This window comes from Myotis nattereri (genome assembly GCF_964212035.1).
Source record: "Myotis nattereri genome assembly, chromosome: 5".
Taxonomy (NCBI): domain Eukaryota; kingdom Metazoa; phylum Chordata; class Mammalia; order Chiroptera; family Vespertilionidae; genus Myotis; species Myotis nattereri.
This window is the reverse complement of record NC_138080.1, coordinates 96,763,160-96,778,409: the sequence shown is the minus strand read 5'-3', so window position 1 is coordinate 96,778,409 and position 15,250 is coordinate 96,763,160. Positions and strand designations below refer to the sequence as shown.

At 51.7% G+C, this 15,250-nt stretch overlaps 1 protein-coding gene across 1 annotated transcript in view; it reads left to right on the top strand.

The window, feature by feature from the left end:
• CCNJL (cyclin J like) overlaps nucleotides 1–6,284 on the top strand; it is a gene marked incomplete at both ends in the record, with an annotated part of 42,648 nt that extends 36,364 nt beyond the window's left edge. Inside the window, 3 exon segments of the mRNA XM_081093229.1 lie at nucleotides 2,600–2,902; nucleotides 4,133–4,292; nucleotides 5,861–6,284. Coding sequence (XP_080949355.1) covers nucleotides 2,600–2,902; nucleotides 4,133–4,292; nucleotides 5,861–6,284 — 887 coding nt within the window.
• Between the last annotated feature and the right edge of the window lie 8,966 nt (nucleotides 6,285–15,250).

Sequence of the window (15,250 nt, the reverse complement as noted above, 5' to 3'; positions counted from 1 at the left end):
GGTACCTACTGTGTGCCGGGGACTGTGCTGGGACCTGGGGGCACAGCGGGGAATGGGCGGGACATGGTTCTGTCCCTCATGACGTTTAGACCTGCTGCCCAGGAATATTAATGCTCAATTAATATCTGAGCATGAGAAGTGCCTTGGTGACATCCAGTGGCCTCCGAACTGAGCTCTGGAGCCCAGCCTGTGTGGCTCAGTGGTTGAGCATCCATGAACTAGGAGGTCACAGTTCGATTCCCCAGTCAGGGCACATGCCCGGGCTTCAGGCTTGATCCCCAGTGGGGGACATACAGAAGGCAGACGATCGATGATTCTCTCTCATCATTGATGCTTCTCTCTCTCTCTCTCTCTCTCTCCCTTTCCTGTCTTTGAAAGTCAATAAAAACATTTTTTTTAAAAAAATGAACTGAGTTCTGGAGGACCCATGATAAGGTAGGTGAGGAGACCAACACTCTCAGCTGGAGGAGAGTGTGAGTTCCATGGAGCTGGATCCTGTGCTTGGGATGGAGGGCATGAGACGAAGGCCAGGCCCCACCCCAGGGTTTTAGCTGTACTAGAGGCTCTTCCCCCTTGGGCCTTGCCTTTACCTGCCTGAGCGGCCCCTACATGGACAGCAAGGGAAGGTGTGTGTGTGGATGGAGAGGGCTCCGAAAGGAGATGGGGTGTAAGCCGCTCAGGAAGCGGTCGGCAGTCTTCTCCGCTCCTCACCGTGTTGTGCATTTCCACTCGCTCAGCTCCTCCCTGTCAAAGGCCAGAGGTTGGCGTCATGCCACCTTCGTCCACTTAGAGCAGTGGTTCTCAACCTTCTGGCCCTTTACATACAGTTCCTCATGTTGTGACCCAACCATAGAATTACTTTCGTTGCTACTTCATAACTGTCATGTTGCTACTGTTATGAATCGCAATGTAAATATCTGATATGCAGGATGGTCTTAGGCGACCCACAGGTTGAGAACCGCTGACTTAGTGGGTGTTGTCGAGCTCGCCAAGAAGATGGGCACACAGGCTTCTCAGTGACATCGCCTGAGCCTTGCTGAGGACTTGTCGCATCTGCTGCAGGGCAGCCTGTGGTGGTTCCCTCCTTCTCTCTCCTGAGCGGCGCGAAAGCCCCGTGAGAACTGGGTCGGCAGTGCCGGCGGTTGTGCACAGGTGTGCAGACACGTTGGCTGCTCCCTTCGTTGGCAGACGTGTGCTTGAGCACAGCTGCCTCTTCTGACACTCGCTCAGCAGCTGCTCGGCACCCAGAGAGGTTGGGCTCGGGGGCCACAGGTGACCCGAGCGAGGCTGGGACGCAGGGCTTCCTGTCTGATGGGGGGTCGGGCAGAACGTGGGGACTGTGGTCAGGGAAGGCTTCCAGGAGGCAGTGACTCTGAAGGTGGAGAACGAGGTGAGGTTGGCCGAGTGAGGAGGGAACTCGAGACAGATGGCTGTGTAGACGAGGCTCACAGGCAAGGAGAGCACGGTGCCCTCAGAGAATTGCAGTGACAGAGGCCCCAGCCGGGTGTGAGCAGTTTCCCCAGCGTGAGGGGTGTGAGGCCGGGAGGTCCCCCGCAGCCCCACCTGCAGAGCCTCCCCGAGTGGAGGCTGCCAGTTCCCACCCACGGCCCCAGCACCTCGACCCTCGGTGGGCCAGACCCCCAAGGCCACCAGCTGCTTCTCTGCCCTGAGGATGCCCGCCGGGCGTTCCCTTGACCAAGGCTCAGGTTCTACATTGTTCCTCAGAATTCCTTGTAGGGATCGGCTCCGGGTGTCCACAGTGATGATGCGCTTGATGCAGGACCCTTTGGGGCTTCTTCTCTTTCCTGTCTTCTCCCACCTACCAGTCTTTCCGAGGCTCACCACCCACACACTCTGTTTCTGAGAGCACCCCAAATAAAAACCCACGGGTGGAGCTTAAACTCAGTCCTAAGAACAACGGGGAGCTGTTGAAGGGCTTTTCCACATCTGGGAAGGGGTGGGGGAGGACAGGGTCATTGTGACTATGGCCTGACCCTCCCAGTGGTTCTCAACCTTCCTAATGCCGCGACCCTTTAATACAGTTCCTCAGGTTGTGGTGACCCCCAACCATAAAATTATCTTCGTTGCTACTTCATAGCTGTAATTTTGCTACTGTTATGAATCGTAATGTAAATATCTGATATGCAGGATGTATTTTCAGGGGTCGCGACCCACAGGTTGAGAACCGCTGCTCCTGGGGCGAATTAGTTACGAGCAGACGGGAGAGCCCACCTCATTCCTCAGGCCCTCGCTGTTCTGACTGCTAGTGAGGACCTTCTGTGTTCCATGTGCTGTTCTGAACTTTTGGAATGCATGTTGTCATTGTCTCTGGGGTCCAGATTCCACTTTACGGATGAGAGTACTGGGGCACAGAGAGGGTGAGATACCTGTGCCTGGTCACACAGCTGGAAGTGGTGGCTTGCGGATTTGAGCCCAGGTTTGACAGGCCCAGTGTCTATGTTCGTACTCGCTCGGCAGCGGGGCCTTTTGGTTCTCTATCCTCTCTGCCGGCACCGTCCAGGCACTTGAAGGTGGACCTTTACTAAATTCCTGGGTGCAGGCCAGTGCTCTCGTCTGGTGACCTCTGCTTCTCCCACAGGTAAATTCGAGGACAAGGAAGACCACGTGCCCAAGCTGGAGCAGATAAACAGTACGAGGATCCTGAGCAGCCAGAACTTCAGCCTCACCAAGAAGGAGCTCCTGAGCACGGAGCTGCTGCTGCTGGCGGCCTTCAACTGGAACCTCTGCCTGCCCACGCCCGCCCACTTCCTGGACTACTACCTCCTGGCCTCCGTCAGCCAGAAGGACCAGCACTGCCACAGCTGGCCCACCACCTGCGCGCGCAAGACCAAAGAGTGCCTCAAGGAGTATGCCCACTACTTCCTCGAGGTCACCCTGCAAGGTGGGCCCGGTGTCGGGACCTGTGACCCCTCCCCCACCACCCAGGGGCCAGGATCAGGTGGCACCTAGAGGCATGCATGTCCCATCTAGGGAGTTCTTACCGACAGGAGCCCATCCACCCAGATCACTCCCATTTTGCAAGGGATAAACAGGAAAGGAACAAAGATTCACCCAATGTTACCAGTATTGTGTAAAAGAGAAATAGCAGCCTATTACAGGCGACTGGTATTCTATAACCTTCTGGTCGCCTGTTAGTGTTTCTTATGGTAACCTGCAACTTGCAGATGATCTCAATAGGACAGATGTGCAGATAGGTCAGTCTGGAAGAGCTGTCATCACACAGATGGGTGGGGGAGGGGGCTGTGTTTACGTCTGCTCTAGCAATTCAGTTACCCTGTTTAGGGGCTGGTATTCAGATCTCACTCTTCCCAGTGTCTTAAAATCTAGGTGTTAGGTGAAATACTGGGTCAGAAATACAACTGATACAGCCACCCAGTAACCCACCACAAACCAAAATTTGTCATGTGTAACAGAATCAGGAAGTGTGATATCCAGTATTAATTGAGTGCTTACTGTGTACCTGGCACCTTATTTTAGTGCGCTGCATACATTATCTCATTCGAGCCTCCCAACAACTCCACATAAAAGTCATTTCTGCTATTCAGTTTCCTCAACTGATGCTCAAAAGGTGAAGTAACTTCCCTAGGGTCATTGCTAACATTTGAACCTGGGGAGTCTTACTCTGTGACTGACTGTACCTGTAACCATAATACCACCTTGACTAATTTCATACTATAACAGGCAAGTATTGAAATCATTGAAAATCACAACTTAAGGCAGCATGACAATGCACCGATAACCAAGTATAATTCAGGAACATTGTAGGGATTTCAACAGCCAAAGTAAGGACAAATGTTTTGTAGCCCATCAGCAAACCCATTGCAGCCCCCAGGCTGACATCAGAAGTCCCAGACTGAGAGCCAGGGTGCTTAAGATTCAAGAACTTCATGCTGTTTCCACTTTTTCATCGAGAGAGAGAGAGAGAGAGAGAGAGAGAGAGAGAGAGTTTGTGTGTGTGTGTGTGTGTGTGTGTGTGTGTGTGTGTGTGAGACAGCAGTGAATAGCCTTGAACCTAATCATTTGTCTACTGATTTAGGGGGCACAAGGCAGGCAGGGCACCGGGCTTCCAGGCTTGGCTTTATGATGCTGACTGCCTCTGTTTCTCTTTCAGATCATATTTTCTACAAATTCCAGCCTTCTGTGGTCGCTGCAGCCTGCGTTGGGGCCTCTAGAATTTGCCTTCAGCTTTCTCCCTATTGGACCAGAGACCTGCAGAGGATCTCAAACTACTCCCTGGAACATCTCAGCACATGCATCGAAATCCTGCTGGTGTAAGTTCCCCTTCAGTCCTTCCGGGTTTCTGAAATGTTGAGGTTCCACCTGTCCTGAGGCCCAGTTCAGGCGATTTCCTGGAGTCTGAGGCTTATGGTGGGTTTCCCTGCTAGTGTCTCACGTCATGTGGGCCGTGGTGACTCCTGATAGAATTGGGGTTTGGGGAGTTGGTCCCTATTTTGGTTAGCTTTGGGTTTGCAGCTTTAAGGTCAAGGAGTGAGGGAGAAGAAGGGTTGTGTGCATGGCTGGGCTCTTTGATTTGAGTCCCAGTGTGTCAGTCAGCCTTTTGGATGATCAAAATTCAGGGACTCTCATTATAAGTTGCTTTCTCAGATGTGGCCACAAAGCCGACCACAGCTAAGCCCAGAGCAGCTTCACGTAAGAGGCCACCACTTCCTTGCAAGGGTCCCTGGGAATCTTGGGGAGAAAAACGTTCAGTGTGTCAGAGAAGATGCTTCAAGGCATCGTAGACCCAGCACCATGAAACTGACATCAGATGGAAGAGCTCAGTGGTGAGCGACCTCAGGAGGACAGATAGGACAGGAAGGTCCTACCTGGCTGCACCCAGTCCCTCTTGCACCTGACAGGTGGCAGCATCTCCTGTGTGCACAGCCCCACTGAACCCGGGGCCAGGTCCCTAAAGAGTCGCCTCTTGGTCTCCTCATGTGGGAAGCTCTGCCAGTAGCTGCCCTTGTCTCATTCCTCTGAAATGTCAGTTTCTCATGCCTCGGGCCTTGTTTTAAAACCTGTGCCTTCTATTTTATGTTTTTTTAGTTTGTTTTTTTAAATATTTTTTATTGAGCCACAACCCGGGCATGTGCCCTGATTGGAATGGGACCGGTAACCTTGTGCATAGGACAGCACCCAGCCAATCAAGCCACACTGGCCAGGGCTGAAGCCAGAGAACGCGGTCTGGTCTGCGTGCTGTCAGGTGCTCTGGATTCTTAGCCGCCAGCCCTGCCCCTTCGTGGCTGTCACACTGGGATGGCCCCCTTCTCAGACCTGCTGCAGCCCCTATTGGCTCCTTTCTTACATTCCCCTTTACAGATGGAGTAGTTTCTAGGCCTCAAGGGCAACTTGCTTCGGGTCTGCTAGCTCAGGAGTGACCTGGCTGGGACGGAGCTGCCGGGAGGGCCTTGAAGGCAGAGGTGGTGCTCATCTAAGCACCGGGAGCTCTGCCCTCTTGGCGGGCACTGCCAGGTGTGGTGTGCAGGGGGGAGCGGGAGCAGATGGGCCCTCCCTGTTGGAGGTCACACTCGGCACGGTGGGGGGCCAGCTAGCAACCTGGAAGTTATCACCTGGAGTGTTAACTGCGAGGTGGGGCAGTGCAGGGGCTGCAGGACAGCGAGGCTAGTTTTGAGGGCTCAGAAGAGGTTTTTGTAAGACGTAGATCCACGCTGAGGTCTGGGGTTAGTCGGACGGTCACTGAGGCAAGGCTGGAGGCAGTGAGCACAGGCTGGGCAAGGTCCGGCGGGAACAGCACGCAGATCCCACTCAGCAAGGCAGGTAGAGGCGCTCAGGTGTCTGCCTTTAGCCGCCGAGTCTCACCCAGGCCCTTCCCTTTCAGAGCCTATGACAACGTCCTCAAGGATGCCGTCGCGGTCAAGAGCCAGGCCTTGGCCATGGTGCCCGGCACGTCCCCAGCCCCCACCCAGATGCTGTTTCAGCCCCCTGCCTACCCCGCCCTCAGCCAGGCGACGCCTGTGGCCCTGGCGCAGTTCCAGACGCCTGTGCAGGACCTGTGCTTAGCCTATCGGGACTCACTGCAGGCCCACTGTTCGGGGACCCTGCTCTCTGGGGGCACGAGTTCATCTGTCCACTCCCCGTACCCCTCCCTCCAGCCTCTGGACGTGTGCCCCGTGCCCCTGCCCGTGTCCCTCAGCATGCAGATGGCCGTCGCAGCCGAGCCCAGGCACTGCCTCACCACCGCCTACAGAGGCAGCTACTTCAGCGGGAGCCACGTGTTCCCCACAGGCTGTTTCGACAGATAGGGCCCTCTTGGGCTGCCCCGGGGACCTTGAAGACCCAGGCAGAGGAAGAAGACCTTGATGAGGGAGCTCAGTGGAGCCAGGCGACTGGGAGGCCATCCCAGCAGAGCCTCATTGCCCTTCGTAAGGAAAACGGACCCAGAGCAAAACGGTCCCTGAGATACCTCACCCAAGAGCATTCCTCTGGAAAACGCCTTTCACAGGTGCCTGGGGTGCAGGGGCGAGGCGCAGGGCCGTCCCCTGGAGCAGGGCCCAGAGAATGGAGAAACCCCCGGTAGGAGGCCGGGAGTCTGGGAGCTGGATGCAGACACGAGTCCACAGGCATGTCCCGTGCTTAGCATCAGAGACTCCCTTATTCTTTGCCGATGGCAGCTACACCACTGAAGAAGAAGGGGAAGCCGGACATGTTCTCGGGACCCCGGTAGATGTCGGATCGGGTGCTTTTGTCTCCCTGGCTCTGTGCCGGGGCCTGTGTGTGTGTGTGTGTGTGTGTGTGAGTGTGTGTGTGTGAGATGCCCGAGCGTCTGCTTTCTGAGGCACGGTGCGCGGCTGTCTTGCCTCCAGTGTCGAACCTAAAACCTTATTCGCCCTTTTAGACATTTCACGTGCTGCTGCTTCCCGAAGTGACCTAGCTTTCTGTTCAGTAAGAAGTCTTGTTTACATACTGTATCAGGGATTTTGTGATACTTGAACATTCCCTAGGAGAAAAACAATGCCGATGCCGCACTGCCTGTCTCACGCCCCGGGCTGTTCCTTTTAACCCCGGCTGGTGGCTGACCCGAGGGTAGTGGCAGAGCTTCCTTTGCAAAAGCCTAGGGCTGGGGAGAGCCACTTTCCCGCCTCTCGGTTCCAGAAGAGTCCGCACCTTGGACGCTGTGTTCTCCTGTAGAACTTCAATAACCACCCAGAGGTGAAAGTTGAAAGGCAGACTAAGGTTTAAGCCAGCATCCTCACCTCCCTCTACCTGCTTCGAGTGCATGAGGGTAACCCATCCTCGGCCTTGAGTGTGGCTAATAGCAAAGGGTAATAATGTGGAATGTGTGCTTAACCCCAGCTGGATTTGGGGAGTGGGGGTGGGGGCGTGTAGGACACCACCAGTGACAGGCAAATGATTGGTTGGATCAGAAGCCCGTATTGGGGTGTCTGCCGCGAGGGCTCTCAGGACCACTCTGATGGCCATGTGCAATATGTGTTTATTCCGACTCGTGGCTGGTACTCATCGTGGTTGTGTGTGGTTTTTGTTGGACTGGCATCGGGGAACACATTGTTCACCCAACAGAACTGGGAGGTGCAAAGAACCACGGAAGCATTTGTTTGTTTGTTTTTTAAGAAGAACCCAGTTCGGTTTTGTTGACTCACTTGCCCGAAAGGTGGCTGCAAGGATGGCGGCTGCGGAGTTGGTCCGAAGGTGATGTTTCAAGCAGGACAAAGCCTCCGCGTGCAGGCGGGATGAGAAGAGACTGGACGTGGGTATGGCGCTGCCACCTTGTCACACTCGCAGAGAAAACTGCACATTCGTTTGTTTTTCTCCTTTTCCTTTGCCAACCTCGTATTTATGTGCGACTGGTTTGGATTCCAAGTTATTGTATCTGTTTATTCTGCGGCTGGGGGCTTGTGAGGGGTCCCCAGAAAAAGGCATCTCGCAATAAACACATCACCTGCTCTAGGTCTCCGAGTTCTCTTCCTCATCCTCTTCTCTCAGCCAGCTGCGCCCCACTCCCTTCCACATCAGCCCCGAGGGCGTCTCGCTCATGCTGAGAGCTTGTGGGGGATGGGCCACGGCAGCACTGGCTCCTGTGGAGCTGGGCCTGGCCCTCTGGGGACTTGGGCAGCTGAAGTGAGTAAGGGTTGACACCCCGGCTCCACCACTGAATCAGTCAGGGTTCTCCGGAGAAACAGAATCATATACACTGAGTGGCCAGATTATTATGACCACCTGACGTTTGTAGGCAAATTAGCTATAATTTCGCGCTTAAGTTGCTAGAGGGCCAGAGCATTATACATAGGGAAGCAGGTTGTTTACCACGACAGTAGGAGGGATTTTTTTCTGAAGATATGGGTAAACAATGCGATTTAACAGCCCTTGATATATATATATACTAGTGGCCTGTTGCACGAAGATTCATGCAATAGGCCTTCCTTCCCCTGGCTGCCGGCACCCAGACCTCGAGGCTTGGCTTCTCCGCTCCAGCCGCAGCAGCAAGGCTTGGCTTCTCCGCTCTGGCTGCAGTGGAGAAGCCAAGCCTCTTCAGTCTTCAGTCGCTTTCAGTCTTCAGTAGTCTTCAGTCTTCGCTCTGCACCTGCATATGCAAATTAACCGCCATTTTGTTGGGTTAATTTGCACACTCATCCTAATTGGCTGGTGGGCATAGCAGAGTGACACCAATTTGCATGTTTCTCTTTTATTAGTGTAGATATATATATGTATATGTATATATATATATATATATGTGTATGTATATATATATATATATATATATATATATATATATATATCTCAAGTGAGATTTATTTTAAGGAATTGGCTCAGCCTTGCAAATGCCCAGCCAGCTTAGGGTCGATGTCAAGGTTGTACTTCGCCCTGTCCTCCCGGTTCCACGTCCATCTCTCCAAAGCCACCTGTTCTCACACCCGAATTCTCTTCTCTGTTTCAGGGGTTCTCAGCAGGGCTCATTTTTGCTCCCTGGGGGACACGGGGCAATGTCTGGAGATATTTTTTTGGTTGTCACAATTGGAGAAGGGGCATGGCTGGCATTTAGCAAGTAGAGGCCAAGGATGCTGCTCAACATCTTACCATGCAAGGACAGCCCCCACAGTAAAGAATTATCTGGCCCCAAAATGACAGATAATTCCAAGGTTGAGAAACTTCAACTCCTATGTCACCTCCCAAAGAGGTCTCTTGTAATATCCCCCAGTCACGCTATCATTATCCCCTTTTATTTTCTTCACTGTAAAAGCTTCTGAAATGACCTTGTTAAAAATGTTTACTTGGTTAATGGTAGTGTCCTAAGCTATCTACCTCCAAAAGAATATATAGAGTATCATTGCCTGGTGATGGCGGCACTAATCATAGCAGCTGGCATTATTTTAATTTAAATTCTTTATTGTTTCAAGTATTACATGGGTCTCCTTTTCCCCCCCATTGACCTCTCCCCAGCCGCTCCCTCCCCCGCCCCCCCCCAGCACACGTCCTTACCCCCTCACCCCCCCCCCCCGCCTTCTCTCATAGGTTGGGCAGCTGGCATTATGAGCATTTATTGTGCTAGGGACTTTGCTGGCCTTTCCTATAATCATCCTAGTAACTCTACAAGGCTGGAACTTTATTAGCTGTATTTTACAGGTCAGAAAGTGGGGCAAGGAGAGGTTATTTGCCTAAGGACAGCAGTGGTGAGGGAAGGAGCCATAATTCAAACCCAGGCAGTCTGGAGGTGCCCCGTGGTGCCTCAAGGGTTTTGAATGAGTGAAAGACTCTATAGCAGTCCCACTCACCGGGTGGGAAGACATGACAGAATAATGGATATGGGTTCATAAAAGAGAAGGGTTGCCTGGTGTTCATGCTCCTGGTTTACAGAGTGGCAGGCGTTCTTTCAGAGCGTGCTCACCAGCAGACAGAAATGCAGAAACATCGGTTCTTGCACATCTGCCACAGGCTGTGATCTACGCTCCATCAGTCTGCCCCCAGTAGGCTCTGATCTGGGAAGGGTTCCCAAGCCCCATCTATGAAGGTTGAGATCTGGGACCGGCTTAAGAAATCCCTGGGACCGAGTACCTGGAAAAGAATCTTACCAGCCCCCATCACCACATTCTCTGTTCTGCAGGGAAGACCTTGTGACTTGGATTTCAGCAAAAAGGCCATAGCATTTGACAGGAGTCTCAAGTCCAAATGCCCACTGGGACCAGGCAGGCAACATAGTGAATCACAGTGGTGGGGAGTGTTGAAGCCAGTGTCCTATAGAGCAGGGGTGGGGAACGTGCAGCCCTCAGGCCGTATAAGGCCCTCAAAATCATTTGGTCTGGCTCTGCCAAGGCATTAGGAGTGAGTTAATTAAATGCTTGACCAAATATAAAAGGCTAACTTTTAAGTTGATAATTTTGTATGACCCACGAATTATGTTATAAATAACCAAATGGCCCTTGGCAGAAAAAAAGGTTCCCCACCCCTAATCTAGAGGATATGGCTTCTACTCAGCTGTGGACAATAGTACCTTCCAGGGATGTAAGCTTGGTGTTGCTGAACCCTCAGATTTCCAGGAAAACTGGAAGTCTGCATTTTCTAGGAAATCTAAATTTTTCATTTAATTTAAAACTTAAATTAAACAAACAACAAAAAAAAAACATTTTAACGCAATAGAAGACCAATATAATACGTTGTAGGTTAGAGTGGTTCTTGGCTGGAATCTTGCAACATCTAGTACTATATGGACAAGAACATTGGGCCCAAGAAGTGGAAGGTCTGAGTTTGTCTGCTCTTAGCTAGTTGACCTTGAGAAATACCACCTCTCCACTCTGAGCCTCTGTCTCATTTGTCAGTCAGGAAAGTTATCAGCCTTCACTTCAGGTTTATGGTAAGAACGCATGGAATATATGGTATCATTATTCAACAGTGAGTTCTATAAGACATATTGTGAATAAATGGGCTCCTCCTTTTAGGAGCTCAGGTGAGCCTCTGAGCTTCATCTCCTTCCAACTCAGCTCTAGCTTTGAAGGAAGATGAACTCAAGTGGTCAGCCATCTGCTGGGCCAGCTCTGCCCAAGTGCTTCAAGCCCCCGACCTTGCCAGAGACACAACAGGCAGGGTATACAGGGAGTCAGGCCTTCTGCTACTCCATAGCTGTGTGGACGGGGGCAGGTCGTTTCCCTTTTCTAGGTCTCGGTTTTTCCATCTGCAAAACGGAAGGGTTGAAACTAGGACAGTCTCAAGGTCGTGCCTGGCTGAGGAGCAATTCACAATGATAGCTCCCTGAGGAGCAATTCACAATGATAGCCTTTGTACCTTAAAGAGCTTGATTTCAGCAGGTCTAGGGTAGGGCTTAGGCTATCCTTTTAACAGGAGATAGCACATGCACAGCCAGGTTTGCTCTAAAAGCTCTGACCCCATGTGTGCCCATCTTTGCATAGAACCAACCAAGGAGGGCCCTTATATCTGTTTACTGAGCACTTACTATGTTCCAGGCCCTATACATGACACTTCCCTCGTGCTCTCTTATTCCGCCTACTCTTATTTTGCCCTCACAACACCAGGAACTAGAGTTAACACCATTTTCCAGATGAGGATCCTGAGGTTCAGGGAGGCTCAAGGTCTCACCATGGGCAAGTGGTGGGAGTGGGTTTCACACTTAGATATGCCTGACAGGCGAGCCATATGGCCTTCAATGCCTTGTTACCCCAAAATAGCACATACACACCAGCACCAAGGCCCAATCACCTAGGATTTCACAGCTTGATCCCCTTTATAGACCCCCACCCCCAGTCCCCAAAATACACTTGCATCTTGGTGCCCATAGGCAGCAGGTGCATGGTGGAGTGCCACCTAGTGGTGACCTATAAAAATGCTTTGGGCAGTTCCCTGTTCACCAGATGATCTTGTCAGAAGGAATGTGGTTGCCTTGGCAGAGTGGAAGAGGTGGCTCCCAAGGTCAGGGTGAAGGTCATAGAGAGCCTTAGTAAAGGGTACCTGAACTGGGTGGAGAGTCATTACAAAATCTTGAACAGCACAGCAAAATGATGAAGCTCCTCTAACTTTGGAATCCACTAGTGTGGATGTTTACCCTTTATCCTTGCAAATCCTGTTTTCCAAGGGAAGGTCTGATTAGTCCACTTTACACATGGACAAGATAGGACTCTGAGCAACCCAGTGGCTTGCCCTTGTGCCTCACAAGTAATGGAAGATGCATCCCTAAACCTTTCATCACACTGGCTCGAGAATGATGGTGGTGGTAATGGAGATGATGGTGGTTGTGGTGGCAGCAGCTACTATTTAGTGAGTTTGTAGCATGACCACTTTATTAGGTAAGTACAGTTATTATCCCCATTTACAGGTGAAGAAATTGAGGCTCTAAGAAATGGATGAACTTACCCAAAGGTGACACAGCTTCAGGGTGCTAGAAGAGGGATTCGAACCCCAGCAATGCGACTCCAGCATCGAAGCTCTTAACCACCGTCCCTTCTACTCTGCCAAGATGTGAGCAAAATTGGCACTTTACTCACCTCACTCCATTTACCCTCGTAAGCTGGACCCAGAAACTAGCCTTCATCAGCCAGCAATCCCCAACTGCACATTACTCACAGAGACTCACTCTTTGCTGTGTGACCTCAGATGAATTTCTTTCCCTCACTGAGCCTTGGTTGCCATATCTGTGAAACAGAATGTAAGCTAGGTGAGCTCTGAGGTCCTGCTATTCCATGAGTGTGTGAATCTATAACAACACTGACTTAAGAATGTCTTCCCTGCCAATAATTTGAATTTGTTCTTGAATCAGTTTCCAAGGTAAAAACAATCTCTCCATTTTTAGCCCAATTATGGTTAACTCGCTGTTAGAGACTTATTATCCAAGGTCATTATGAGTATTTAGTCTGGAGGGGAAACGTTCGCACTGCTAGTTTAATTTAATGCTTACCTGGTTCCGTTAATTAACAATAAGTCTTGGCAAAATGATGGAATTCATGGGGTCCTGGCGGTGGTGGGTGGGTGGGGGAGGTTGAGTGCTGTTCTTGGAAAGATAAACAAGCTTCAGGGCAGAAGGAGGGAGGAGGCGAGGGGTGAACTGTCAGTGGGGTGGGGCGTGCCCTCTGTCCAGGCCGAGGTTGGACCCCGAGATTACAGGCTGTAGACTACACGGGCTGCAAGGATGTTAGGTCAAGTAGCACTTACTAAGCACCTGATGTGTGCACAGACCCTTATTTCAGATGCCCCATGTGTGAGACTTGTATATTCAAGGTAATTTAGATAATTCAACTCTTTCTTTTTTCTACTTAGGTTTTTTAAAAAATAAATATTTTTATTGTTTTCAGAGAGGAAGGGAAAGGGAGAGCAAGATAGAAATATCAGTGATAAGAGAGAATCATCCATGGGCTGCCTCCTGCACGGCCCCTACTGGGGATTGAGCCATAACCCGGGCATGTGTCCTGACCCCGAATCCAACCGTGACCTCCTGAGCCACGCCAGCTGGGCGGTAATTCAGCTCTTATAGTTATTTAGTAAAACAGTTCTTTATCTGCAGTTTCCCTTCCCACAGTATTGGTTACCCTATGGCCCACCACCTCCAAAAACAGTCTATGAAAAACTCCAGAAACAATTCTTGTTTTAAACTGCGGGCCATCCTGAGTAGCGGGCTGAGATCTCGCGAGGCCCACTGGCTCCGGCGAGAACGTGACGCAGCCCTTCTTCCCGCGGCGTCGCTGCAGCGCCCGCCCTTCACGCAGCCGCAGAGCCGTCTTGGCTCTCAGGTCTGTCTCGGTAGCAGAGACAGTACTTAGGTTCAGGTCCTCTTTCTTTTACTTGTCATGGCCCCGAAGCTCAAGAATAGTGATGCTGGCAGTTTGGACTCGCCACCGGAGTTCCGTGTCGTCAGGAGGTCAGTCGCTGCCTAACGCTACGCCACAGCCTACGTCACTCACCGCATCGCGTGATGTCAGCGCGTGATGTCATGCGGCGTCCTCACGAGAAGGTGAGTCCAGTCCACAAGGAGAAACGTTGAGAGAGGAAGAGACACCACATTCGCGTAACTTTTTATTACAGTATAGTGTTATAAGTGCCCTGTTTAATTATTATTAATCTCTTACTGTGCCTAATTTGTAAGTTAAACTTTTTTAAAAGAACAATTTTATTCTATTATGTGTCTAATTTGTAAGTTAAACTTTTTTTAAAAAAAACAATTTTATTCTATTTGTTTTAATCCTCACCCAGGGCTATTTTTCCGTTGATCTTTAGGGAGAGTGGAAGAGAGGGAAAAACAGAGAGAAACATTGATGTGCGAGAAACACATCGATTGGTTGCACGAGCCCTGATGAGGGTCCGGGTTGGGGAGGAGCCTGCAACTGAGGTGTGTGCCCTTAACCGGAATCGAACCCAGGACCCTTGGGTCCGCAGGCCCACGCTCTATCCACTGTGCCACACCGGCTAGGGCATAACTTAAACTTTACGTATACAAATAGGTGAATTGTCGTGCAGAAAAACACGGGGTTAAAAAGGGATCAAGGCGGTACCCAGATGTGGCGCCACTCCCAGGAGGTGGGAGAGGAGGAAAGGCCCTTCTGCGCCCTGGGTTAGGGATTATCTTGCCCGAGGCCAGCAGGCCTCCCTTTCCCACTCCCAGGGCCTGGCGGACGCAGTCACCAGGCAGGGACATCTGCCCAATCCAAATGCTGCCTCGGCACCCTCCCTGACTCCGGGCTTCAGGCACCCGCCAGGGGGTCGGAGTGACCCCCTGACCACCTTCCCCAGCCCACCACAGCCTCTCAGTGTCTCCCAGGCACCGCTGCCCAAGCTGCTAGTCCAGACCATGACACCCCCGTCCCTTCCTGTCGCTCTCATTGCCCCTTTGCCAGCTCATGGGCCATCATTTTTCCTCAGTCCCTCACCGGTTCTCCTGGCCCCGCTTTGTACCAGTAGGTAAACTGAGGCCCAAAGGAAGTTAGTGGCAGAGCCAGGGACGTGTTGTGCAGCCTTGTAGCCGAGCAGCAGGGACCTTTCCTGGAAATGCCATTCCTCCCCTCCCCCCCCCCCCTTCCCGCGCACACACACACCAATTCTGATATGCTTGTCCTGTGGCCCATCTCAGAGTCAGTGTGTCACCCCTCCCAGGTGGCATTTGTCTCCTTAGAGGATTATCTCCACCCACACAGTGGTGGGTAGCAGAGTGGGGTGTGGGGTCCACAGAGGGGTGCTTCTTGAGCACCGCCTTTGGCCGCTTGCAGGGGCTCAGGAGTATGTAGTCCACACACAAGGCTCCCTCTGCCACGACACAGGT